This window comes from Hakea prostrata, chromosome 7 (assembly GCF_041222555.1).
Source record: "Hakea prostrata isolate BN-2017 chromosome 7, UWA_Hpros_2, whole genome shotgun sequence".
NCBI classification, from domain to species: domain Eukaryota; kingdom Viridiplantae; phylum Streptophyta; class Magnoliopsida; order Proteales; family Proteaceae; genus Hakea; species Hakea prostrata.
In genome coordinates, this window is record NC_142606.1 from 14,213,330 (window position 1) to 14,241,152 (window position 27,823).

Consider the following 27,823-nt stretch of genomic DNA (forward strand, 5'->3'; position numbering starts at 1 on the left):
GAGGAAAGGGAGGAATTGGGATTGGGAAAGGATATGAACAGCACCATTTGTAAATTAAGAGCTTGCAGGGTTGGTTTGCAATTTTTTAATTTTACCTTTAAATTTTTTCGCCTCAGAAAACATTGTAACATTCAGAAGGTACAGACTCTAATTAATGCGTAGGATTCTAGTTTACTTCTATAGTTTTTCAGTCTCATTTTTTCTTTCTCTTCCTTTCAGTTTGCGTATTTGTGTGTTGGAGGGGGATGGTGGGGGAGGGTGTGCTGGTATTGTATTTCTTCGGTGTCAGACTGATACAGGTTATGTACCATGGTTCTCTTCCTGTTTTCTTGATAAAATAGAAATGCATCTTGATGGGAAGAAAAAAAGATTACAATGAGTCATGTAGAATCATTTGCAAAACCTACTAGATGGCTGCCTGAATGTTCCAGGACAACTCTAATGTTGGGATCGATGTCCAGAGAACAATCCAAAGATTCCAAAGCAGCACTATAAATTTCTTGAAATTTAAGGCCGGACAACACCAAACAAAAAAGAAAAAGACAAGAACAGGGCAAGAAGAAAAGGTTGGGAAGCAAAAAAAAAGGAAGAAAAAAGGGGCAAAATAAAAAAAGTAAAAAAGGAGCAAGGAAAGAGCGAAAAGAGATTTTTAAAAACCGGATGACTATTCCACACCAAAAATTCAGAAACTTTTGGTAAGAAAAAACGGCAAAAGGGGAAATCCCCCCAAATCATAATGACAAAAGTCATATGGATTTTGGAAGATTTTCATTATTTTAAATAAAAAAACGTATGTGCCAACAATTTAAATTGAAAAACCCAATAGAGAATGAGAATTGATATCAAAAAGAGCCTAAGAGTATAATCCCTCCGAAGAACCTACCCTTGGGTTGAAGCTTGTATATAGATCCAGCACATTTCCTTCATGTTTGAACTATGGGATTCAAATCCAGGACTCCTTACTCAAACGCAACTAGGATTGGACTATAACCATGGCAGTGTTCTTAACTTTTTCCCTTTCAGTCTCTTCTTTTTTTTTTGGGTGTGTGTGACAATTTTTCAGGGTTGGTCTATTGTTGGCTTACTGGCTGAAATCCAGAGCCCAAAAACCAAAACAACATTTACAGCTTATATGACAACATGTATTCGGTTGGAGTTTCAGTTGTTCTCAATTTTAAAGAAAGACACACCTCTGGTGTATCAGTTATTAATAAAGTGGAAGAAGGGAGGAGAATCTCAAACAAGGAAAATGCTCCAATGACTTCGAAAGAATTGAAGAAAGAGCCATATGAGGTGAAAATCTCACGTTCGATTTTGTAGAGCAATAGTAGTGAGAGTAAGGGTAACTTATCTGTCAAATTCTCCATTTTACTCCAAAAAAAACTAAACTTTGCCCTACTTAAAGTTGCCAGAGTTCAACTAACCTCAAGATTTGAAATCACCACTTACATATCTGATATTACCACCCTCTAGATTGGCCATAGGAACCAGTGAGAAACACTTCCCCTCTGGAATATACTTTGGTCTGATGGTAGCAACTAGTATACTGGAGGAGTGCAACATGTGCCAAAAGTCGAGATTTCTGGAACAATTATCAATTTCACATTACATAACAACATCCAAGAATTGTAGGAACAATTACAAACTAAGCTCCATTGAATTGACTCTTTCATCCAAACAGTGCATATAAACATAATTGCCTTCAGTCCATCCGGTATTACAATGCTTCAATAACCAACATAGGTAGCAGTTGCGACCGCCACAGCTACAGGCCAAAATCTTCAATACCACAATGTGCACCTTATTCCTCCATGGGCAAAGTTCTTCCCAATGCCAGTGCCATGCTGTCACAAATTTCTCCTATAATTTAACACGTTCTTACAAAACTGAAACAACAGTTACCATCCAATAGACCCGACTGAATGAAACTTTGATTAGAAGAGGACATGGTCATTCGTCAAACCAACAACACCACCATATGCAAATTGGTCAAAAATGACTAAACCCCACCCTTGTGCCCATTCAGTAGCCCTCCAGTTAATACACTTGTACATTTTCACCTACAGGGGCAGCAGCATAGCTAGCAGCACCATCATTAAGTGCAACATCAGGTGGGTTAGGCTCAACATAGCCTTGAGAATTGAAGTTTGAGCTTCCAACTGTATCTGGGTTTGTGAAACTAGTGTCTCGTCGCATGTTCCCTCGAGAACTATTGTTCGGTGGCCGCAGGTCTCTCTCCCCATGAGCAAAATGACATTTGTCACCAAACCGGCAGCCCTCAGGAGTGTTGTACCGGTTGCAAACCTTTGTTTTGTAGCCACCAACCGCACCTGTTGGGTCCCCCATGGACCCCATCTGTTTCCTGTGAGAAGAAACGGCTGAAGCAGCTGAAAGAGATACTATTGGACTTAAACCCAACGAACTGAGACCCCCTGGTACAAAGTGCATGAAGTGGCAAGATTCACCAAATGGGCAGCCTGAAGTACTGTCAGAAGACATCAAATGTTAAAAATAATATCATTGAGAACCTATACAAGAAAGGAAACAATTTGGATAAATGGGATGATCAACATGGGTAACCAGTGTACCAAAGGGATATATACTTAAATGAGTTAAAATTTCAACTTAAAATACCGACCCAATCAGGCAACTATACTCATTGAATCCAAGCCTCGTCCCTAGTTTTAAATGATTTATGCGGGGGTCTGAAAGAAAACAACAGACATAAATGGTAGACTTATCCAATAGGACAAAATTTCTTGGATTGGGGGAAGGTTACGTAGAACCCAATGACCCATCAACAGGTGGATTCAAACGACGTGCATGAAAGCCATCTGTCAAAGCAAGCTTTAAATCCACACTTGAACACCTGACCATGCCTATTGTTTCCACTTCTTCACCAGACAAGAAAGTAAACTGGTAACTTGGACGCAATCACGGATAAAGTGGTTTATCAGGTTCAAGTTTTTAACCATTTCCTTGATAGAAATGGAATTTCACACTGATTAGAAATCCCGCTAGTATGAAATATGTGTTTAACACTCCTTCCCCTTAAATTATACCTGAGGCCTCGGCTGCAGCAATTTTTCACTTCCATGTCATCGAAAGCTGATGTGAGAGTGAAACTGCTGTCATAATAGCAATGCCAGACCTGAAAGACAAAATACTGGTCCGGTTCAAGAACTTCCAAGCTCAGCTATCCTAATCCTTTTTCAGCCACTTATATAGGCGGAACGTTCAAGAGGGTCAATTTTGACTATTGAAAATCTGTGCTACAAATGGTGACCAACTACAGAGTAGGAAAGAGCAAACCTGAAGAATTTCATGCAGGGTTTTGGCCTTCCTCCAGAAGAAAGGCCGGGAGGTCCCACTTCCCGACCATCTGCAACAAAAAATTAATCATAAAATACATGAAATAGATAGAGAAAAGCTTGAAGAACAATTGACTTTCCAATTGCACCTCCCAATCATTACATCGTCTATAAACATTCTAAAAAGTAGGTCATTTCCTTGAATAAGCAATACATCAAATATCACAGGTAAGAGGAGGCAAACATGGAAAATGACTTAATATTTCAACCCAACCTTGGACTACGGTCGGTTTTCCTGAGTCCAGCATAAATCATGAAAAATATTTGAAAAGACTAAGCAAAGACTTCATGATTGGGCTTTCCAGGATTGATGTTAATATTCTAATTTTATCTTTAAGAGGCCAGCCTTTTTATTTATTATTTTGGTGGTTGGGATTGTTTTTGTTGTTTGGGTTTGGGGGGTTGTCGAGCAAAAGGAAATTAACACCAGTGACATTTGATGTATTCAGTAAAAAAATACATTGATCTCACAATCCAAAATCGTGTGAGAAGTTCTCTGCGGGTGACACCAGAGTACTGCCATTCTCTCTCTCTCTGATGCTGCTGGTGGTGTGTCATCGAAGATGATCTCCACAAAAGAACCCTTCAAATCATATCTACTATTCTCAACTCTGCAGTCTCTAATGGGTTATGGCCCCAATGGGATGCTGGCACTGGCAGAAATACAATTGACATGATTGGCAGGGCCACATATTACGAAGTTAAACAATAGGAGTTATGTCTTGTACCCTGGTCTTGTACCCTGGGTTATGCCTGGCTGCACAGGGGAAAACAATTGGACCTAAACCTTTATACAGGTTGGCCTCTTTACCTTCATTTCCAGATGTTCCAGGGACAATCCCAAACAAACACTAAATTTCCGTAATGTAATAATTGGTGAACTTCAGCAAGTATTATCAGCAGTAGCAGTATATAAGTTTGGACATATGGCCTGCAGTATATAAGTTTGAACATATGGCCTACCTTACCAAAACGTTGACACAACAAACCTCCCCCCACCCCAAAAAAAAAAAAAAAGAGGAAAGAGAGAAAGACAACCACTCACCCCCAAAAAAAGGTACCTTACAAGGGAAACAAGATCAACAGCTAATTAATGACATTAGGAGGGTATGGGGAAGGGGATTGCACAGCACACACTACCTAACAGCAAAAAACAACTAAGGCAGAATTAATTTCAGCATGTTTCGATATAATTAACATGCAAAGTAACCAAAGAACTCAAGGATTCAGATTTCAAGTGCTGATCAATTAGGTAAGGGGATTGGGGCATTGCATCCAAAATAATAGAAACACAGCAGCAGGTCAAAGAGAGAGATATGTTATTCAATTGGAAATAAAGTAATACATAATCGATGCTAAAAACCTAATCCCAAACCCAAACCAGGACTACAGGGCATCAAATAAGACTAACGAAATAAAGTAGTGAATCAACAGTCCCAAATAAAGCAGTAGATGCAAAGACAATAGCACTTGACTATGAGGAGACAAAGAGAAGGGGACAGCAAGGCAACAACAGAAGAAAGAAGAAAAAATACTGTTGATAGTAAGATGCCCTGTTGCAAGAGGGAGGGTAAGCAACCAGTGGATAAAGGAGAGGAGAAGGCAAGGAAAACTTGCCGGAGAGAAAACAAGGAAGAGAAGGGGAGATCAGGGATTGTTTGCACCAAGGAGAGGGGAAAAGAAGGAAAAGAGAAGGTGGGAAAAGAAAAAAATACACATAATACTGGCAATTCCTGCCATATGGGTGTAGGAGAAAAGAAAAAAATAGACAGAAGAGCGAAGAAAGGGAATCAGAAAAAAAGAATTGCCGGACTGTGGAGCTATGGGGAATATGGAATTTCATGGTATAAAATACAGGGGAAAGAGGAGAAGAAGATTTACCAAGAAGGAGAGAAAAAAAAGGGGGGGGGGGGGAGGCTCCACGAGAGACTGCTGAACTCCAATGGGAGGTTCTTTCTTCTTTTCTTTTTTTTCTTCTTCATTCTGTTTTAATTATGCCTTTATGTGCGTGAGTAATAAAAGCAAAAAAAAAACCTATAAACAACCTTGACTACCCCTGCACTTAATTAACTAATAAAGACATAAAAAAACAAGTGTAAAAATGGTCCTACGGATCCAAGAAACCCTCTAGGAGAGGGAACAATGGGGGGATGTGTGATGTCCCCATCAATCCTCCCTGCCTTTGAAGAATTCACCTATGGTGAATAAAAACTCTGATAGTACTCCAGGAAGTCGACGTCTAGCTGCAGTAACTCCTCAATGTAATCCAAAAATCGTCGCTTGCCGGTTGTCCGCACCATCTGATTAGAAACTCATGTCACCACCATTGGCGGTAGTTATGACTCTCTCATCAGGTACATCCTCAATCTCCTTAGGTATGGTGGTAAACTGGGGTAATGGAGGGGAAGATGTAGTGTGGACTGAAGGGCTCTTCTGGTCAATGTCAAAAGGTGAGTCTCCCAATGAAGGTGGGTAAGGTGAAGGACAGTCTGCACCCTTTATTCGTCACAGACTCTGATTGGACTCAAATTTGACAGGTTACTCCCAAATGAGCCTGGGAACCCTACCTGGGCTTAGCTTTGGGATCTGAGCTCCTAGTGTTGGTTATGGTAAGGAGTAAGGTCCTAAACATTGAAGATGTTATTTATCCCCACATCGGATGGTAATCACATATGCATAAGCACCGATCCTATTAATCACTCTGAATGCACCTACCCCATGAGGATGAAGTTTATTTGATTTGCCTCCCTTTTCCTCTCACTAACCTAGCTAGGTGAATCTAAACCATAACCACGTCATCTTCTTAAAACTCCTGTAGCCTTTGGTAAACATCTGCACGAGACTTACATTGTTCACTGCTGAAAGCAATCCACTATAACGTATCTTTGCATGTAAGCCATGTAAAGGCTATGCAGAAGACTCGGAAGACTCGCATACTCTAGAACTGACCAGGGCAAGTATGAGATCTATCAAGGCTTTAGGTTGGACACCTAAGCAAATCTGAAAAGGAGACCAACTGGTGGACCGATTCTTGGACATGTTATAGACAAACTCAGCGTGGGACATAATACAATCCCAGGTACCTAGACTCTCACCAACAAGGCACCTAAGAAGATTACTTAGAATCACCTACAGTCTCGATGGATCTCAAGGTGTGGCTTGGGTGGTTACTAGTTACTACTAAAAGAAGAGAAGATCCCTCCAAAATCAGGGCAAGTATGATACTGACCCTTTGTCTGCTCAAAACCCATCAACCTAGACACTCAGACTGTGCAAGAGGGACTTCACTCCGCTCGAAGCACAATGTAACCACAACTAGGCATCTACTCAACTAAGGGTCTTTGATTCAGGCTTGTGCCTAAGTAAAATTGTACTCTTGTAGAAACTCAACCCACCTGGCACGTCTGGGGTTTAATTTCTTCTGGAAGCTCAAGTATCTGAGTGTCTGGTGATAAGAAAAAGGACAAACTTTCGTGGTAGCAACAATGACACCAATATCTCAAAGCCTGTACTACCACATTGAATTTCTTATCATACATCAATTATAGTTGCTTGCCTTCATTCAACTTCTCACTTAAATAGGCAACAGGTGGGACTCTTAGCTAAGGACACTTCTATACCTACCCCTGATCATGGTTATCAAAGCGTTCGCCTAGGCGGCAAAGCGGTTTTTGAACCGCTTAAATTGTGAACCGCTTAACTAACGGGCTGATTTCTTGCCGCTTTTTTGCTTAGGCACTACCGCTTTGCCGCCTTTTGCGCCATATTGCCGCCTCCTAAACGCTAAAGCAACCGCTTTTTTTACATTTTGTAATTTGTGCATATTATTTTTTCTTTTTTTTTAATCATAATTTATTCTACAATGCCGTATATAGATTTAAATATGTGAGCCATTTCAAAATCGAGGCCCAATTTGCAAATGAACTCCGAGGCTCAAAGTGCCTGTCGACAACAGAATGTGAAGCATGAGCCATATTCAACATTGATAATCAATGAATTATTAAATAAACAATGACTTGGAAATCGGAATAATAAGATCTATTAATTTATCATGTCAGCGTTGTTTGGTTAAAAAAAGGGGAAAATGGATACATCAATTCTGATTCCAATTCGAATATTATTCATGTATATTTAACAAAAAAGTCATGTTAAAAATAATTTGTGAATTAATTTCACTAAACTATATATGAATAATATTGTTATTCATAATTGTGATTCTTGAAAGTTTTTTTTATTTTTATTTTTATTTTTGTGAATGTGATTGTTGAATTTTTGTTTAGTACTTTAGTTTATTATAAAAAGTATTTGTATTAAAAAGTAATTATATTAAAAAAATTGACTAAACCGCTTTGATCGCTTTATTGCCGCCTAAGCGCCGCTTAGTCGCCGAATCGCCAAGACGCACCCCCAATCGCTTTGGTCGCTTTGCCGCTTTAATAACCATGCCCCTGATGCATCACAAGCCACTTTAAAGACCTAGGAGAAATCCAATGAGTGTAGGAGTGGTGACTCAGACATCAATCTCTTGATGGCCTTAAAGGCCATAATAGCATTAGTAGTCCATTTAAACTCCCATTTTCTAATGCAATTGGTAATGGGAGCCATAATGGAGCTAAACCTGTAAATAAACCACCCGTAGGAAGTGGCATAACCATGAAAACTCCTAACTTCCTGAATATTGGTTGGTTTTGGCCAGTCTACTATCGACCTAATTTTCTCGAGGTCAGTTGATACTCCATCGGTTGACACAACAAAACCTAAAAACATCACCCAATCATTCAAGACGGTGCACTTCTTAAGATTAGCATAAAGCTTTTCTCGAAAGTGTTTGGAGTACTTGACGCAAATGATCTTCCCTAGTCTTGCCATGAATGAGCATGTTGTCAAAGTAGACCACTACGAACTTCCTTATAAAGGGCCAAAAAACCTCTATCATGCTCCTCATGAAGGTATTGAGGGCGTTTGAGAGCCCGAATAGCAAAACTAGCCACTCAAGAGGGTCATCTTTAATCTTAAAGGCTGTCTTCAACTCATCCCTAGGCCTCACCTATTTCTGGTGGTACCCACTCTTCACGTTAACTCAGAGAATATGGTAGCGCTATCCATTATGTCAAGCATGTCGTCAAGTCTAACTATTGGAAACTTATACTTAACCATGATTTTGTTTATGGCTCAGCTATCCACACACATACGCAAAGTGACATCTTTTTTACGTGAGTTGAGCAGGTACAACACACGGACTAAAACTCAACTGAATGAACACATTCTGCTGATCCAATTCTAATTCTAATTCTTTGTTTGTGATTATTTGGGGCTAAGTCATCCTTGGCCTTAGCTTTACATTAGTCATCCATCAATTTTGAGCTGTTGCTGTCCCTGGAATACAATCTTGCTGCTGTGACTTGTGAAGGTCATAAATCAGTGACCACCAACCAAAATGGCTTAAGATTCTGAACAGCAGGTCCCCCTCAAGGAGACCTAAACTTGACCCTAGTTTGATGTCTTAACACTCACTGATTCGGGAGATCAGCCATAACCTTCTAAATTGACTCCAATTTATATCACACTGACCAGCCATCACAACAGGCTGAAATTTAGAGCATCAGAACTACCCAGCCCCTACTCCATGTAATCCAAGTTTGGCACCAAACTGCTGTCAGAATTTCTGGACTACCTGCCAGTTGTTACTTTTGTTTTGGTATTCACCTTCTAAGTCTAATTTCCTTCTATTATGATGACCTATCTGCGACAATTCACTGATTCTACAGTAAAGTTAGAATGCTTATGATTCTTGGTCACGGCAGCTTGAAGCCACAATAAAGTAGGTCTTAGCGTTTGACATCATTCCGACTTGAACTACAAAAGATTCTTCACAACTCAAAATTGGATGTTGGGTTAAATCTTGATGCTAAAGATTTACATGTTAAAAGCAATGAGGGGCAACCATCACAAGTGGATATTTGCCACCACCTATATAAAAATCTGGTGTACAGAATCCAAATGATCCGAGATTATAAAACAACATAAAAAATTGGACGCTAGAAGGGCAAGACAAGCATATCTTACACAAATTGACCCAATAGGAGCAATAAGATTGGTCCGCATGTCCCTTGGAAGAGATAGAAGTAAACTAACAATGATAACACAGGTCACAATAGAGCGAACCGTAATACCCTCCCAGCAGAAGTATCACTCTGGCCAGATTTTTGGCTGAAAAGTTTAATATAATAAACAACCCCACACGCATACTTCATGGACCGTGTGAAAGACCATAACGGATCTGTTTTGCTTTGAATTTGATTTTTGAATTCAAGTTTTTGAATTCAATTTTTAAATTTGAATTCAAGTTTTTTATTTTGAATTCAAATTTGAATATTGTAAACGAATCTTGTACAACAGCCATGTTTATTTATAAATACATAAGACTTACACATCAAGGTAAGCAACCTACTTATCAAAATTAAAGTTTTTCTTTACATTCTTTCATGGTATTAGAGCTAAGGTTTTGAGTTTTTTTTTCCCCAAAACACTACATTTTCAATATCCACTGCTAACACTCCATTCCCCATTACCATTCGCCGAGAAATTGGCGATATCTGAGCGAGATATCGCGATATTTCGAGATATTTCGGAAAAATCTCTTTTTTTAATTTTTTTTGTGTGTGATTTTTATACTATTTCTTGCACTTTTTAGGCGATTTCTCTCGCGATTGTATCACAATCTTACCAATTTTATCACAATGATTCAAGACTCAAAAGTTAATGTGTTAAATGTAATTCGGAAGAAAATCTACATAGAATAACTTATAAATAGGAAAACTTTTTATAGCAAAATCATCAAGATTAATGAGCAATCTTACCAACAATATTCTAGTGATCTAGTCCTCAAAAGTCAACATGCCAAATGTGGTTAGGGAAGAATATATACATGAAATAATTTATGGAAACAATTTACATTATGAAGATATTTTGTATTAGAATCGTCGGTTAATCTTTCCAACTATGTCCGAATGATTTAGGCCTTAGAAGGTAACACATTAAATGTGGCTAGGCAGGAGATTTAAATGGAATTATTTATTAAGAAATAATTTAAATTATCAAAATCAACATGCCAAATGTGATTAGGGAAGAGTGTATACATGAAATAATTTATGGAAACAATTTAAATTATTAATGAATCTTATAAAAGAATCTTCAGAGTGATTTGATAATCGTTCCAATTATGTCCTAATGATGTAGGCCTCATAAGGTAACATATTAAATGTGACTAGGTAAGAGAATTAAAATGGAATAATTTTTAGGAAATAATTCAAATTTACCACATATTTGCATCAGATTAGGATAGGCATCAAATTTACCAAAATTATTGGGTAAAAATACTCAAAAAAATTAGGGGCGAAAATTTCTATATGGGGGGGCGAAATATCGCCGAGATAATTACCAATCTCTTTAAAAATATCGCCGAAATTTCTTTCCCTGCCCATTACCAATCTCTCTGTTAATGACTAAAATAGTCATCCTACCTTGACCGGTCCGACCAATGGTCTTATCTCGACCATACGAATAATAATCGGTCCGACCAACCCGTTTAGGAAACCTGACAAAGGTAAACTCCTATCGTCTATCGACTTCATGGAAAGACAAGTTAGGCAAAGAACTCTTAGTAGAGTTACTTTTCTATGAGTAACCCATCCTAGAGTCATATTCCGAATCTAACTCTATCATCTTACACTATATAAACACCTCAAGTAAACATGAGAGAGTAAGCATTCATATTCTGTGTGATCAATTACTTGAATTCTCTATTGAGTAGTTGTGATCATATCTGATTGGTACTGACTTGCTTGTCGGAGACGTACCTCGACCACCCAAGGTCGAGCACCTGTTTTGCAAGAACGTGACAGGGAAGGACGAGTATGATTTCGTATCAACAATTGGCGCCGTCTGTGGGAACTGCATCAAAAAGTCATGGTACGAACAAGATCTAAGATAGTGAGTGAAAAAGAGGTCGGAGATAAAGTCAATAAGGGAGATCCTCCGCCAAAAACTTCGAAGAATCCCGAGCAAAGGAAGGATAACCCCGATCAAAGGAAAGAGATTCCCGAACAAAGAAAGGAGAATCCCAATGAAAGGGAGGAGAATACCGAACAATCGGAGCATTTTAACCAAGGCGCAATAGTAAATCAGGTTGGTGAACTCCAAAAGCAACAATCTAAGCTTCGAAAGGAGATTTCATCCCTGAACGAGCTGGTCAGGATGACCATGCGTCATATAATTGCCCCGACAGTAGGCCCTCAAGAAAATCAGAAGATACCAGAGGGAAGCAAGAATGACCTCCTAATCATTCCCGACCAAACACCTCGACCATCCCAAGGAAACCGACAAAAGCTGAAAGAGAAGGTTGGCGAAAAACCCCAAACATTAGAAGAAGCGATTCCAATCAAAGATCCTCCGAACGACAAGGATAGCGACCGAGGTAGCAATACTAATCCAGCCAAAGATCCAAAAGACAAAAGAAGCGATCGCGGCCCGAGTAAACGTGAAGAGCACATGAGCAAACAGATCAAAGAATTAGATGAGAGATTGAAGAAATTGAAGGAGCCGAACAAAGACGAGCTATATCCTATCCTAAAGGAGGATCCTTTTATCCGAGCCATCTCCGAAGTAGAGATGCCAAAAAGCTTTAAGTGCCCTACCTTCACCTTATTCGACGGATCGCGATGCCCAAAGCATCATATCACTCGCTACAAATCAACAATGTCCACGTATAAACACAGCGAGGCGGCTATGTGTCAAAGTTTCCCTGCCTCTTTGACCGGTGCTGCCCTAGATTGGTTCCTGGCACTGCCAAACAGTTCAATAAAAAGTTTCGATCAACTAGGTCGAGTGTTCTTATTACGCTTTCAAGGCGGAGTTGGAACAAAAAAGAAAAAAATACCCTGTTTTCTATAAAACAAGGTCGAACGGAGTCCATACGAAATTTTCTTCAAAGATTCAACAATCTTACCATCCAAATTGAAAGCTTGGACAATAAGATTGATTTCCATGCGTTGTACCAGGGACTTACCCATGAAGGGTTGCTCGAGCGACTACTCTTAGACATGCCAAAAACATATGCAGAACTAGTCGAAAGATGCCATAAACAAGCGGAGATATCGGAAACCCTAGAATCTCGGAAGAGAGAGCCAAGGGTTGAAAGGAGAAATAGTCGAGAAAGAGCACCTCCGAAGAGAATGTTAGGGATAAGTTAGACCAAGAATGGCCGAGCAGAACCCCAGAAAAATCAAGAGGTCGGCAGTTTTCCACTCAATGCAAGAATGTCGGAGATCTTGATGCAAATCAAAGATCAAGGATTTCTCAAGTGGCCGGGTAAAATCCGAGCACCACTGGGAGATCGTGATAAAGGAAAGTACTATGAATATCATAAAGATCACGGTCATTGGACGGACGATTGCAGAAACTTAAAGACGGAGATTGAAAATTTAATCTCACGAGGACACTTGAAGAAATACATCCAACCTAAACAAGAAGGCCGACCGCAAAACAAGTCCGTCTGGAAAAGAGGGAGATCGGATAATAAAGGGGAGAGAAGAAGTCCGGCCAAACGCCGACCTGAGGCGGATGAGAATCAAAGAAAAAGAAGTCCAATATACACTATATTTGGTGGCCGGCGGAAGAGTCAAGCCGACAGACAAAGAGAAAGGCACGATATATTGGAAATACTGAAACTAGTAAAAATATATCATTGGAACCAATTACTTTTTCCTCTAAAGATCTACACAACAGCACAATCCCTCATGATGATGCTCTAGTAATCAAAGTTACCTTGGCAGGAACTGAAGTTCACAGAGTTCTAGTAGATACTGGATCCCCGGCAGATATATTATCATTGGAGGCAATCAGAAAAATGAAGTTAAGGGAGGATATGCTCATTCCATTTGAAACCCAACTTTACGGTTTCACACGTTCGTCCACCCGAGCAGAAGGTACTATTCGATTAGACCTACGGATTGGAGAACATCCAAGAGATAGGGTCGTACAATCCAATTTTATGGTTGTACGAGACTTATCAGCATATAATGTTATTCTAAGACGACCAACTCTCTGTGCGCTCAAAGCAGTGGTCTCCTAGTTACACATGAAGATAAAATTCCCGACCACTGAGGGAATTGGAGAATGTGCGGCCGACCAAAAAATTAGCCGACAAAGTTACAACAACTACATGCGAAAGAAGATAAGGACGAACTCAACAATGACTATTGAAGTCAGGAACGATCGCGATGAAGAAACTTTGCAAAGGGCTGAACCTGTGGAAAAACTAGAAAGAATCTACTTCAATCCCGACCAGAAGGAGCAGGGCACCATGATCTGGTCCGAACAAGAAGCAGATTTCAAATCAAGGCTCACTGAATTTCTAAAGAAAAATTCTGACATATTCGCTTGGTCGGCTGAAGATATGCCAGGGATCAATAGGAAGGTTGCTGAACATAAACTCTGTATCGATCCTCAAGCCATTCCGATGGTTCAAAAAAGAAAGAATTTCACTATTGAAAAGCATGAAGCCATTCGAACCGAGGTGCAAAAACTAAGACAATCCGGCTTTATAAAGCGAACCGATCACCCAACATGGTTGGCTAACGTGGTGATGGTCAAAAAAGCAAACGGGAAGTGGCGGATGTGTACTGATTACACAGATCTTAACAAAGCCTGTCCAAAGGATCATTATCCACTCCCAAGGATCGATCTTCTCATAGATGCAACAGCTGGGCACGAGATGCTCAGTTTTATGGATGCTTATTCAGGATACAATCAGATCCTTATGCATCCTAAGGATGAAAAACACACAGCATTTATGACTGATAGGGACAGTTATTATTATAAAGTAATGCCTTCCAGTCTAAAAAATGCGGGAGCAACATACCAAAGAGCGGTAAACAAAATCTTCACACATCAAATTGGCCGGAACATGGAGGTATATGTAGATGACATGCTGGTGAAAAGCATCTCAAAAAAAGATCATTTGACTCTCCTAGCAGAAGTATTCAAAGTACTTCGAAAATATAAGATGAAGCTTAACCCTGAAAAGAGCGCTTTCGGAGTGTCTTCTGGAAAATTCCTCAGATTCATGGTGTCTCAAAGAGGAATCAAAACCAACCCTGAGAAGATCAAGGCAATCTTGGACATGAAACCACTAAGAAACATCAGAGAAGTCCAATGTCTGACTGGTCGGGTGGCAGCACTTAATAGATTTATCTCTAGATCAAGAGAAAAATGCCTACCTTTCTTTAAAGTATTAAAGCAGGTAGTGAATCAAAAAGGCGACATCTGGAATAATGAGTGTCAAGGAGCATTTGAAGAAATAAAAGAAAAGTTATCCCGACCTCCGTTGCTCGTGATGCCGACCAACAAAAAGGAACTACAGATATACTTGGCCGCATCATCGGTGGCGGTTAGTGTTGTACTCGTGCAAGAAGGTAATATACAAAAGCCTGTCTATTATGTTAGTCATGTTTTAAATGATGCAAAGACTCGCTATCCAGAAGTGGACAAGCAAGCATTGGCACTAGTTGTAGCAGCCAGAAAGCTCCGTCCATATTTCCAATCCCATCCCATTAAAATGATGACGAATTTACCTCTGAAAAAGATTCTTCACCGACCAGACCTGGCAGGGAGGTTGGTTACATGGGCGGTAGAATTGAGAGAACATCAAATAGACTTCAAGCCCCGACCAAGCATCAAAGCTCAATCCCTGGCAGGCTTCATTATTGAAACACAGGAATCAAGCCAAGATGAGATCGAGCCAATTGCAGAATCAATTAAAAGATGGACCTTGTTCGTGGATGGATCAAGCAATCCACAAGGAAGCAGAGCAGGTCTATTAATAAAAAGTCCAGGGGGATTTGAAATAAAATACGCCCTTCGTTTCAAATTCAAAACATCTAACAATGAAGCTGATGAAGCCATGCTAGCAAGGTTGAGAATGGCCAAAGCTTTGAACGTCCAACATCTAGAAATCAAAAGCAACTCACAACTAATTGTCAATCAGGTAAAGGAAGTCTACGGAGCCAAAGAAAGAAGAATGGAGAAATACCTGAACCTGGTCAACAATTACAAACAAGTACTTCCAAGATCGGAAATTACTCAAGTACCAAGGATAGAAAACGACCAGGCAGATTCATTATCTCGCTTAGCCACGGAGGGCATGGATGTTCGGGCGCTGTGGTCTACTTAGAAGAACTTACGAGTCCTAGTATAAACATGATCGACCACATGCAAATCTCAACCGAGCAAGGTTGGATGGAGCCGATCATTCACTATCTAGAGAACAACCAGCTTCCAAAAGACCAAAAAGTTGCCCGAGCTATACGACAAAGAGCAGCTTGGTTCACAATCAAAGACGGATGATTGTCTAAAAGATCCTTCACTCGACCACTTCTAAGATGTCTTGGACCACTAAAAGCTACCAAAGTTTTGAAGTGCACGAAGGGATCTGCGGAGGTCACGTAGGATCCCGGACACTCTCCAATACAATATTACGCTAAGGATTTTATTGGCCGACCTTGGAGGATGATGCAAAAGACTTCGTGAAGAAATGCGATAAGTGCCAGGCACACGCAAAGGTCTCCCACACACCAGCAGTTCACTTGACATCAATTCTATTCCCGATACCCTTCGCAAGATGGGGAATAGACTTAGTAGGGAAATTACCAAAAGCGTTAGGGGGAAGAGAATACTTGGTAGTAGCAGTGGACTATTTTACAAAGTGGGTAGAAGCTGAACCCCTTGCAACTATTAATACCGAGCAAATGAAGCGTTTCGTCAAGCATAACATATTATACAGGTATGGAGTCCCAAAAATATTGGTGACCGACCACGGGAAACAATTCGAGAATGCAGCATTCACAACATTTTGCAAGGAACAAGGGATCGAGCACAAGTTCTCCTCAGTAGCATATCCTCAGAGTAACGGCCAGGTTGAGGTTACTAACAGGACTATGCTCGATAGGCTCAAGAAGAGGCTCGACCAGCTCAAAGGAAGGTGGGTGGATGAGCTACCCAACGTACTGTGGTCGTACCGATCAACACCTAGGACGACCATGGGGGAGTCACCATTCCGACTAGCCTACGGTGCAGAGGCAAAAGTCCCAATGGAGATCCAAATTGGATCACTTCAGGAAAAAGAATTTGAAGAAGAAGCAAACATCGAGGGAATGCAAACTAATTTGGATCTGATCGATGAGGTAAGAGACAAACCCCAAATTTCGACTTGAAGAATATCAGCGAAGAATAACAACATATTATAATGCCAAGGTCCAGAACGAACAATATTTCCCTGGTGAACTTGTGCTTCGCCGAACAGTCGCTTCAAATCCAACCAATCAAAGGAAATTATCCCCAAATTGGGAGGGACCATACATAGTCATACGACAAGTCGCCCCTGGAGCGTATCATTTACAAGACCCGGAAACAAGCGACAAGATCCCTCGAGGCCTCGATCATGGAATTCAAACAATCTCCGAAAATACTATCAATGAGCATAGTCACCAAGATTGTCGCAGACACGACAAATTTTGTTATTTACTTCAGTTTTGTTATTCAAATTTTGTTATTTACTTCAATTTTGTTATTTATTTCAGTGTGTAGTCACCATGGGAGATTTATAATCCCAATACTTCAGATTTATAATCCCAATACTTCATATTTATAATCCCAATACTTCAAATTTTTACTTCATCAAATAAATGAAGACGATCGTACAAATTGCTACTTATAACCTCATATCAATTCGACTAAACATATAGATAAGACCTAAGACTCTTAGGCAAAAAGACCTAAGTCTCTTAGGCAAATAAGATCTAAGTCTCTTAGGCAGATAAGACCTAAGACTCTTAAGCAGAAAGACCTAAGACTCTTAAGCAAAAAGACCTAAGTCTCTTAGGCAGATAAGACCTAAGACTCTTAGGCAGAAAGACCTAAGTCTCTTAGGCAGATAAGACCTAAGTCTCTTAGGCAGATAAGACCTAAGATTCTTAGGCACAAAGACCTAATGTATTTAGGCGAAAAGTCCCAAGATTTATTCTTCGGCAGAAAGTCCCAAGATTTATTCTTAGGCAGAAAGGACCTAATATAATTAGGCGGAAAAGACCTAAGATGCTTAAATGCTTAGGCACAAAGACCTAAAATATTTAGGCAGAAAGTCCCAAGATTTATTCTTTGGCAGAAAGTCCTTACGCACGAAAACTTCAAAGATTTTTCATCGTACTCCGAGTTTTCATGCCCGGGGGGTAGTGGGTTATGACCGAGCAATAGTTGACGAACAATTACTTGGACTCATGACCGATCAAACCCTACCGAACAGCATGGCTTTGAATGATCAACATAATAAATACCGAACACTGAAAAGTACTTCACAGGTTCAGTATCAACAAAGACGAAAGTCGGATTCTTCACAAACCAACCAAACTAGAAAGGATTGTGCACGCTGACCATATATCCCATAATGTGGAATATCTACCCGATCAAATTTACTTGTGATGAACAAGCACAAGCATGCCATAAACGACCACAAGCATATGACCGAACATATGTGTGCATAGCAACTTTGTACGGGAAAATCAAGTTACAAAATACCGAACAAGGATACATGCTAGGAACAAGCAATACAGCAAAGAGTCAAACAAATATACTTAGAAGATAGAATGATCAACAAGAAGAAATATAAAAGGCACCGAATAGCAGTACTTACACGAAGAAACTACTACACCAAAATAAATACAAAACTTTGTTCATGTTGCCATAAGCAAAAGAGAGGAATAATGATAAAAAGAGTCTAAGCATGGATGACAAGTAAATTAAAGGAGAATTACTCCAACGCTACATCCGCATCAACCGAAGAAGTATGGTCGGCATCAGGAGTGGTCGTTGAAGGACCAGCTTGATCTTCCTCCTCAGGGGCCAGCTCCCAGTTGGAGTCAAGAAAACCCTGTATGTCCACCTCCCTAGGCAAAGGAAATGCATCCTTACCAACCGCCCAAGCTGGACGGGGAATTTTGAGATCGCCGTAAATACTAGGATCAATAAACTTCTGCAACTTCTCAAGGTCGAGCCCCCGAAATTCACCTATGACACTCGCAAAGGCATAACGCCGACCATATCTAAAACCCGGGGCAGCAACCTTAGCCATAAATGCTTGGCACCCCTTGGTTCGGACCCATTGTCGAATCACTTCGTTACGCAAGTCATCGGAAAGGTCTTCAAAGGTAGCCAGACATGATTGAGAAAGTTGATCGGTCAGATCTTTGATAAACCAGTCCTTTTCATTTTTCTCTTGCTCGGCGGATTCAAGAGCCACCTCCTTCATCTCCAAGGACTTCTTCAGCTCATCCAGCTCAGATTTAAGGATAGTTACTTGTTCTATAGCAGAGATAGCTTGAGCATCAGAAACGACCTTTTCTTCTAACAAAGACTTCTTTCCCCGATCAGACCTTCTAGTTGAACATTCATATCTTTGACTTTCTTCTCGAGCATATGGATGGCGGACAAGTCATTCCGAGCAACTTCCAAGTTACCAGCCCACGCTTGCGTTAAAGCACAAACTAGTCTACAAAAAATTATTTGAAGTTATTCGGGAGGGAATATGAATATTTTGAAGTTATTCGGGAAAATAACACTCACCTGGTCATTACATCTTGAGTCCGAGAGGATCCAATATCGGTTAAGAATTTCTGGTCGGCAGGAAGAGTAACTCCCGGCAACCATTCCTTGGCAGTTTCAGTTCCATGCGTGAGATCATTCAAAACATGTGAGTCAACTGTCAAGGACCAATGCGGGAGAAAAGACTCGGTGTTCGGCACAACAAGATCCACGGGAGGAGAAGTAACATTCACATCCCCACCAGAACCAGCAACGAAAGACATAGGAGCTTTCTTCTTAGGTGCTCGGGGAGGCAAATCCGTTGAATCCGGAGGCCTTTTCAAAACAGAAGTTGAAGCCGATTTACCTTTACCAGTTCGTTTCCGGTCAGGTTTGGTCGGAACCCTGGCCTCTGCCTCTTCGGCCTCTTGATCGGCTGCAAGGGCGCATGCCTCTGGATTAAGTTTCACTGAGACAAATTATACATGGCGTTAGTACCGACCAAAAGAACTTAAAGAGAAAGTACAAAAACACTTGAAAATATATATCAACTTACCAGGGAGGAACCCCCAATGGCGTAACACATTGGGTATTCTAGACAATGTCCATGAACTGCAAACAAATTCTTGTTCCGATCGGTAGGAAGCCGAAGAATCAGTTCCCTAACACACTCCTCGGTTTCAGTCAAAGTGGGAAGATCGTTCGATCCATCAGCTGGCCCACGAACCCAATATATTAGGAAAGAAGGTTTGGTAGGTGGTCGGACAAAGAAATATTTAGGTCTCCATCCTTTTGTATTGGACGGGAGGGTACCAGTTCCGACGAAGTTTCCTTCCCAACCACATTGGGAAAAGGTACGTTTGGACAAGTAAAACCACCCGTCCTGCTCTTGCTTCTTCGTCATAAAAAAGTGAAGAAACAAAGGAAGAGATGGTCGGACTTTTACATTCCTACCCTGACAAAAACCCCAAAAGCATATGACATTCCGCCAGCTATTGGGAACGAACATTCCCGGGCACATATGGAAATGAAGCATGATCTCCTGAAATAAAGGGTGCACGGGAAGACAAAATCCGCTTTTAAGTGCGTCCTCATAAAGAGCAAACTCTCCAGGACAAGGAGAGTTGGCCCTCTCTTCGGAAGTGGGTACTCGGAGAACATAGTCAGAGGAAATCTCATATTTATTTCTAAGGTAATCTAGTCGTTCATCACTCATTTGTGAGGGTAGGAAATCTGGACCACTTGAGTACGGATCGTAATCTATATGGTCGGGGGTCAATTCTTTTGCCTGCTCGAGTTTATACTCCTTCAGAGAAAGACTATCCTTCCATTTTTTACGGTCAGCCTTGAAACGAGCTTGGGCACTAAGTCTAGATCGGGATTCCGCGTCAGGTTCATCGCCATCGTTACCTAAAGGTTCTCGATCAGAACGGTTTTCACAGGGTTCGTCGGACCGTTCACTAGTACTAGGCCCGGGATTGGGGATATGTTCGGTATCTAAAGCAGTTGTGGAAGAACAGCCAGAAAACTCACTACCTAAGTCTCTCCTAGGCCTTTTGGCAGCATGAATGTTTTTCTTCTTCAAAACTACCATGGTCCTCTAGAAGGAGCAGTCGTTACAAAGGAACAAAACAAAATGCAGCAAACAAAGATAGACAGACATAAAAAATACATGAGGTTCTAAACTACGAACCATACTCAACACAAATACAAAATGAAAAAGAAATAAACAAGGAAACGAAAGAGAAGATAGAGAAGAACTTACTTGTATATGTTTCACGAGAGAAAATGAAGAGAAATGATGAGAAAGAAGACTATAGAGAAGGTATATCTTGCTGTGTTTCACAAGCTCAGAGAAGAAAAATTCATAGAACAAAAGGTTGGAAGAAAAGAAGTAAGCAAGAGAAAGACAAAACAGGAAAAGAAGAAGAGAGGAGGGGTTTTATAAGTTCTTAGATTCCAATCTAAGGGTCGTGATAAATGAGTTACCAACAGTCTACAAAAAAAGTTCTCAAGATCCACATTCAATGGCCCCCCAAAAGCACAAATGGACGGTGGATAGAATAGAGACTATTCAAATTCATAATGAACAATTAATGTGACGTTATGGCTACGACACATGGCAGTTCATGCACGAGTTTCGGCAAGCGTGCTTCGATTTCCACGCACAAATGACATCTACTCAACATGAAAGCGTCACGTTTTGCAATGAAGGAGCCTGATCGGACCAATCAATGACAACTCTATAAAAGCAAGGTAATCCCTTGAGTCAAACACGCAGTTCTCGACCTCAATGGACTGGGGGGCTTCTGTTAATGACTAAAGTAGTCATCCTACCCTGACCGGTCTGACCAGTGGTCTTATCTCGACCATACGAATAATAGTTGGTCCGACCAACCCGTTTAGGAAACCTAACAAAGGTAAACTCCTATCGTCTTCATGGAAAGACAAGTTATGCAAAGAACTCTTGGTAGAGTTACTTTTCTATGTGTAACCCATCCTAGAGTCATATTCCGAATCTAACTCTATCATCTTACACTATATAAACACCTCAGGTAAACATGAGAGAGTAAGCATTCATATTCTGTGTGATCAATTACTTGAATTCTTTATTGAGTAGTTGTGATCATATCTAATTGATACTGACTTGCTTATCGGAGACGTACCTCGACCAACCAAAATCGAGCACATGTTTTGCAGGAACGTGACAGGGAAGGACGAGCAGGATTTCGTATCAACACTCTCCAACCTTGTTTTTGTCAAGCTTGATGGAGCAAATTATCTCATGTAGAGAGAACAATTAGAATCCATTTTTATTACCTATGATCTTATGCATCATCTTGATGGTACTTAATCAATGCCAAATCAAACTGTCACTACTGGAGGAACTCAAACGCCGAATCCAGCATTTCAAACCTGGAGAAAGAATGATCATTTTGTTCAAGCATGCATCAATGCCACCCTCAAACCGTCTCTTTCTTCTCACATTCTTGGCCTTCAAATAGCGAAAGATGTATGGGATTATTCTCTTGCACAACTTTTCAAACAACAGTCCACTACTTGAAGGACTTATCTTCGCAGTGAATTGCAGATGAACAATAAAAGAACGAGCACAATTATGGACTATCTTCACAAAATTAAGTCCATCGCTGATTCCTTAGTGGCAATCAATGACAAGGTAAATGACTCTGACTTGGTATCATATACATTAAATGGTCTTGGTTCGGATTATCTCACTTTCATCATTCACCTGTGGAAAATATTACCCCACCCATTACCTTTACCGACCTAAGGGCTAAACTACTTACTCATGAGCAACAGTTACGACATAGCTATGGCAACACCCAATCAATCTTAACTGATTCCCATTCCCCTACTGCATTACTTGTTACAGATAAACCTAAATTTAATCGGCCTAATAATAGTATTAACTCCTATCCACCCAACAACCGAAACACACCTAGATCTGACTTTCGAAATTCATCAAATGGCCCTCCAAGATCTCAAAATCCCTATAACCGACCAAACCAAAACACCTTTAATACTAATTCCTTCAAATGTCAAATATGTGCTAAGCAAGGCCATTTGGCCAATAGATGTTATTTCCGTTATGCCCAGAGCCGAAATAATCCTAATCCACCACCTCACATTCCTTATGCTAGCTTACATGGTACCCAAAATACCCAACACATTACACCACAGAATGATGCATAGTGGATACCGGATTCAGGTGCTACCAACCATATGTCATTTAATCCAGCCATGCTACAGAGATCTGCCACTTACAAAAGAGAAGATCAGGTTTCAGTTGGTGATGGTAAGAAACTCCCTATAACTCATATAGGCTCCTCAACTTTGAAAACAAATTCAAATCACTCATCTCTTAATGACATACTAATAGTCCCCAATTGTCAAAAAATTTAATTTCCATTTCTCAACTTATATCTGACAATAATTGTTCTGTTGAATTTTTTCCATGGGGTTTTTGTGTTAAGGATTTGGAGTCGAGCATCACTCTACTGAAGGGTCCAGTCAAAGATAAATTATATTCTTTATTGGCCAATACTATGCATCCTTTGGCTCTTTATGGAAATAAAGCTCCTTCTGATAAGTGGCATCGCCGGCTTGGTCATCTTTCTTCTCAGCATACTTACTCATTTGAGAAATAGTGTCTTATTTAATTCCTTTGAAACACTTGGATCCAATAAAATTTGTGACGCTTGCCAACTTGGCAAACATCACAAATTACCCTTTTTTTATTTCAGTTAATAGAACTACTCAACCATTACAGCTCAATCATTATGATTTGTGGAGTCTCACTAAAACTTTGTCAATTAGTGGATTCAATTCATATATTATTTTTGTTGATGATTTCAATCGATTTACTTGGTTTTATCCTTTGCGATTTAAATCTGATGCAATTCATTGTTTCAAGCATTTTAAAAATATGGCTGAAAACTTGTTTTCTACTTCTATTAAATTTTTTCAGAGTGATGAAGCCTTAGAGTTAACAAAGGGAGCTTTCAAAAACTATCTTGATGAATGTGGCATTATATTCAAGATTTCATATCCTCATACTCCATAACAAAATGGAGTTTCAGAAAGAAAACACAGACACATTACAGAGATGGGTTTATCCTTTCTATTCCAAGCTCACATGCCCAAAGAATATTGGTTAGAAGCCTTTACTACTGCTGTCTATTTAATAAACCGATTATCTACACCGGTATTGTAAGGAAAATCTCCTCATGAAGCATTGTTTGGCTTAAAACCAGATTATTGTTTATTGAGAGTTTTTTACTGCCTTTGTTACCCCCAACTTGACACCCTACAGAGAAGACAAATTATCGCCAAAGTCCAAGGCTTGTGTCTTTCTCAGTTACAGTCTATATCACAAGGGTTATAAATGCTTAGATAAGGACACTAGCAAGGTATATTTATCTAGACATGTTATTTTTTAAGAAAAGGAATTTCCTTTTTAAAGCCCCCATCACACCAATCATCAAACAAACCACTAGTCGAACTTATTTCTCTACCTGCTTTCATCCCACACACCCCACCAAATGTGCCTCCACTCACTTCACATTCTTCTTCACCTGTTTCAAACAACCAACCATCACAAACAGCCCCTACAACATCATCACCAGCCATATCAATGGCAAATCCAACCCAAGATGTTAATTAATCCCCACCAACAATAAATCAACCACAGCCCCAACCATCTCATCCTATGATTACTAGGAGTAAAATCAATTCTGCCAAACCAAAAACCCCTCTCTCTTTACTCACTATTAGACACCCAATACCTCAAACCTTTCGTACCACCATCTCCAACAACCCAATTGAACCTAAAACCTACAAATCAGCCTCAAAAGACCCAAAGTGGATTGATGCAATGCAAAAAGAATACAAAGCCTTGATAGATAATCAGACTTGGAACTTGGTGCCTTATTCTAAGGTTATAAATATTGTAGGCTATAAGTGGGTGTACAGGATCAAGACAAAAAGTGATGGTTCCATTGAAAGATACAAGGCATGATTAGTTGCCAAGGGGTTCAACCAAGAGAGAGGAGTGGACTTTCATGAAACATTTAGTCCAGTTGTAAAGCCAACCACCATTCAGACAATATTAACCGTTGTACTCTCAAAGTCATGGCCAGTACATCAACTTGATGTGAAAAATGCCCTTTTGAATGACAACTTAGCAGAAGATGTTTACATGGAACAACCACAAGGGTTTGTTTCCACATCTAAACCAACACATGTTTGTCATCTACAAAAAGCAATTTATGGTCTCAAGCAAGCTCCACGAGCTTGGTTTCACAGATTCAAAACATACCTACAATGAGAAGGTTTCAAGCAAAGCGTGGCAGATTCTTCCATGTTTACACACAAAACCCAAAGTACAATGACAGTATTGCTGCTATATGTAGATGATATAATATTGACTGTAGCCAATGAAGTTGCAATTCAAGAGTTTATTCAAAGCCTGAGCAAAGAATTTGCAATGACAGATTTGGGACACTTGCATTACTTCTTGGGAATTGAGGCTAATCAAAGTTCAAATGGTCTTTTAGTCACTCAAAGTAAATACTCCGTCGATTTATTAAATTCTACAAGAATTGAGACTTCAAAGCCATGCACAACCCCAATTGCAATTGTAACAAAGTTATCATCAACAACAGGAGGTTATCCCCTACCTGATCCAATACCATACAGACAATTAGTAGGAGCCTCACAATATCTAACGATCACTAGATCAGATATCTCCTATGTAGTCAATCAAGTGTGTCAATTCATGCAATCTCCCACAGAAGATCATCTACGAGCAGAAAAACGTATTTTACGTTATGTCAAGCATATTATTGGTGCTGATTTTCTCTTGAAACCAACCCAACTTTCTTTCATAGCCGCTTACACTGATGCAGATTGGGCAAGATGTCCAAACATACGCCAATCAACTATTGGGTTTTGCACTTTTCTTAGGGATAATTTATTATCATGGTCTTCCAAGAAACAACCTACAGAATATAGATCAAGTACGGAAGCTGAGTACAAATCCCTTGCTATCACAGCATCTGAGTTACTATGGTTTTCTTATGTTCTACGTGATTTGCAAGTACAACTTCCAAAAGGAATGAAAATTTATTGTAATAATGTGTCTACAATACAAATGGCTGCAAATCCAGTGCCACATGCTCACACAGAACATATAGAAGTGGACTATCATTTTGTCCGAAATTTGGTTCAAAACAACACCATAAAAGTGCACTTTGTGCGGTCAGATGATCAAATTGCAGATGTGTTTGCTAAGGGCTTAACATCACAAGCTTTCTTCAAGCATAGAAACAAACTCTTGCACATGCTAATAAAGAATTTGAGGGGGATGAAAGACCATAACGGATCTGTTATGGTTTGAATTTGATTTTTGAATTCAAGTTTTTTTATTCAAGTTTTTAATTTTGAATTCAAATTTGAATATTGTAAATGAATCTTGTGCAAAAGTCATGTTTATTTATAAATACATAAGACTTACCCATCAAAGTAAGCAACCTACTTATCAAAATTAGAGTTTTTCTTTGCATTCTTTCACCCTGCCATAACAAAATATTCATCTATATTGGCTATGGTTTCTATTCACCATGCACCAAAGGGCTTCCTGCAAGCTCCCCCACTAATTGGAGAATTTTGAAACACCCGAGGTCTCCAATTGAGTAAAAATAAATGGTCGTTCCCATCCATAAGCACCATAATTAACAACAAAAAATAAGTGGTCGTTCCCATCCATTAGCACCTTAATTAACACGCAAGCTCAAAGAGGGGGTAAAATAATATCAATTGCCTTTATCACTAGCGATTTGAAATCCAAAATACATAACTGGATTAAGAAATTAAAGCTGAACTCCAATTATCCACAGACAACAACAGACTCTTCTATGGGATGAAAACACAGCAAATGAAATCCATTCAGGCGATAAATGCAGGTGGAAAATAATCAATAACATGTACCAGCTGTGACGTGCCGAAATCTGCAGTTGGATCCAAAAGGGCAACCTTCAGGCGTGTTGAACCGCCTGCATTCGAGATCCCCGCCTCCGTTACTCTGCTGGTAGAAGCCCCAATCTTGATGTTCCGAACCTCTAGGGTTTATTCCAAATCCACCATTTTCGAAACGGGCTCTTTTCTGATAAGGTTCCATTGACAGATCTCCAAGAAGGTCAAGATCGGAAGGAACAGAGAAAATCGATATTCGTTGGCTTCTAGGGTTTTGGTAGAGCTAGGGTCTGGTTTATGGTCTCTCCTTCGCGGTACAGCTTTTCTGCAACCGACATGAATTGTGGATATTATTACGAGAAAGATCGGAAACTGGGCGACGCCATTTCAGTTGCGACAATGAAAGAGGGTGGGAAATTCAGTCATAATTCGTGGCCACGTTGGGTCGCCGGAACTGGAATTGGATTTTCTACAAGGTACTACACGTGTGGGACCTATTAATGTTTTATTTTAAATTATTTTATCCATTTTAAGCTTGGGCTTCATTCACACAAAATGTACAGTAAAAACTGAAAAATGTGAAAAGGAGCACATAGTACTCTCCAACAAGGATCCATATTCAAAGTAGGGTGGTTCGACCTTATCCTGTATAAAATATATAATCATTGTAATTGGTATCATGATGACCCAAAAAAAAATTGTAATTAGCATAATTCATATTCATTATTATCTTCCTACATTAGTTGTACCATCTACATTCTTTATTAGATGCACTATAATTAATAGTGCTCATAAGTTTTTCTTTTCTTTTTTTTTTTTTTTTTTTTTTTTTCTTTCCCAAAAAAAAAAAAGAGTTTTTCTTTTTTCCTTTGAACCTGGAGAGAATATGTATGTCATACTAATAGCGATTAAGGCACACACGGCAAACTACATTTGCAGGAAGTGCCTCCCACTAGCTTCCTCATCAACAAGGGCTTAAATGTGATAAGGAAGACCTCCTGAATCAAAAAAGCATCTCTGCATTTATTGATCATCTATGGAAGGCCGAGACTGCCCTCTTCTTTAAAGTGACTCCCCACCATATAAATCTAGCTGTGGAACTCTAGAGGAGATGAAAAATGGAAATCCAATAATGCCCAAAGTAATGGAATGAAGAAGGGTCAATCTTCTTGCAAAAGATAGTGCCCTATTCCTCCACGAGCTAAAGCCAAAAGTTTGAAATTTCCCCTATAACCCTCTTTCTTTCTTTCTTTCTTTCTTTCTTTCTTTTTAAGGTCAAAATATATAAATTCATAAAACCTTTAAACACAGTGGGAGTTGTGTAA

At 39.7% G+C, this 27,823-nt stretch overlaps 2 protein-coding genes across 2 annotated transcripts; both read right to left on the minus strand.

Annotated features, from left to right (window-relative positions):
• Positions 1 to 1,101: 1,101 nt before the first annotated feature.
• Positions 1,102 to 26,957, minus strand: LOC149010003 (uncharacterized). The gene is made up of 3 exons (XM_089164078.1): positions 26,514 to 26,957; positions 3,313 to 3,382; positions 1,102 to 2,485 (listed from the first exon to the last, which is right to left on the minus strand). Exons 1-3 carry the CDS (start codon positions 26,701 to 26,703, stop codon positions 2,038 to 2,040), a joined length of 708 nt encoding a protein of 235 aa, XP_089020204.1. The 5' UTR covers positions 26,704 to 26,957; the 3' UTR covers positions 1,102 to 2,037.
• Positions 15,526 to 26,520, minus strand: LOC149010004 (uncharacterized). Its single transcript, XM_089164077.1, has 2 exons — positions 19,047 to 26,520; positions 15,526 to 18,972 (listed from the first exon to the last, which is right to left on the minus strand). The coding sequence occupies exon 1, from the start codon at positions 20,596 to 20,598 to the stop codon at positions 19,552 to 19,554; it is 1,047 nt and encodes a 348-aa protein (XP_089020203.1). The 5' UTR covers positions 20,599 to 26,520; the 3' UTR covers positions 15,526 to 18,972; positions 19,047 to 19,551.
• Positions 26,958 to 27,823: the final 866 nt, after the last annotated feature.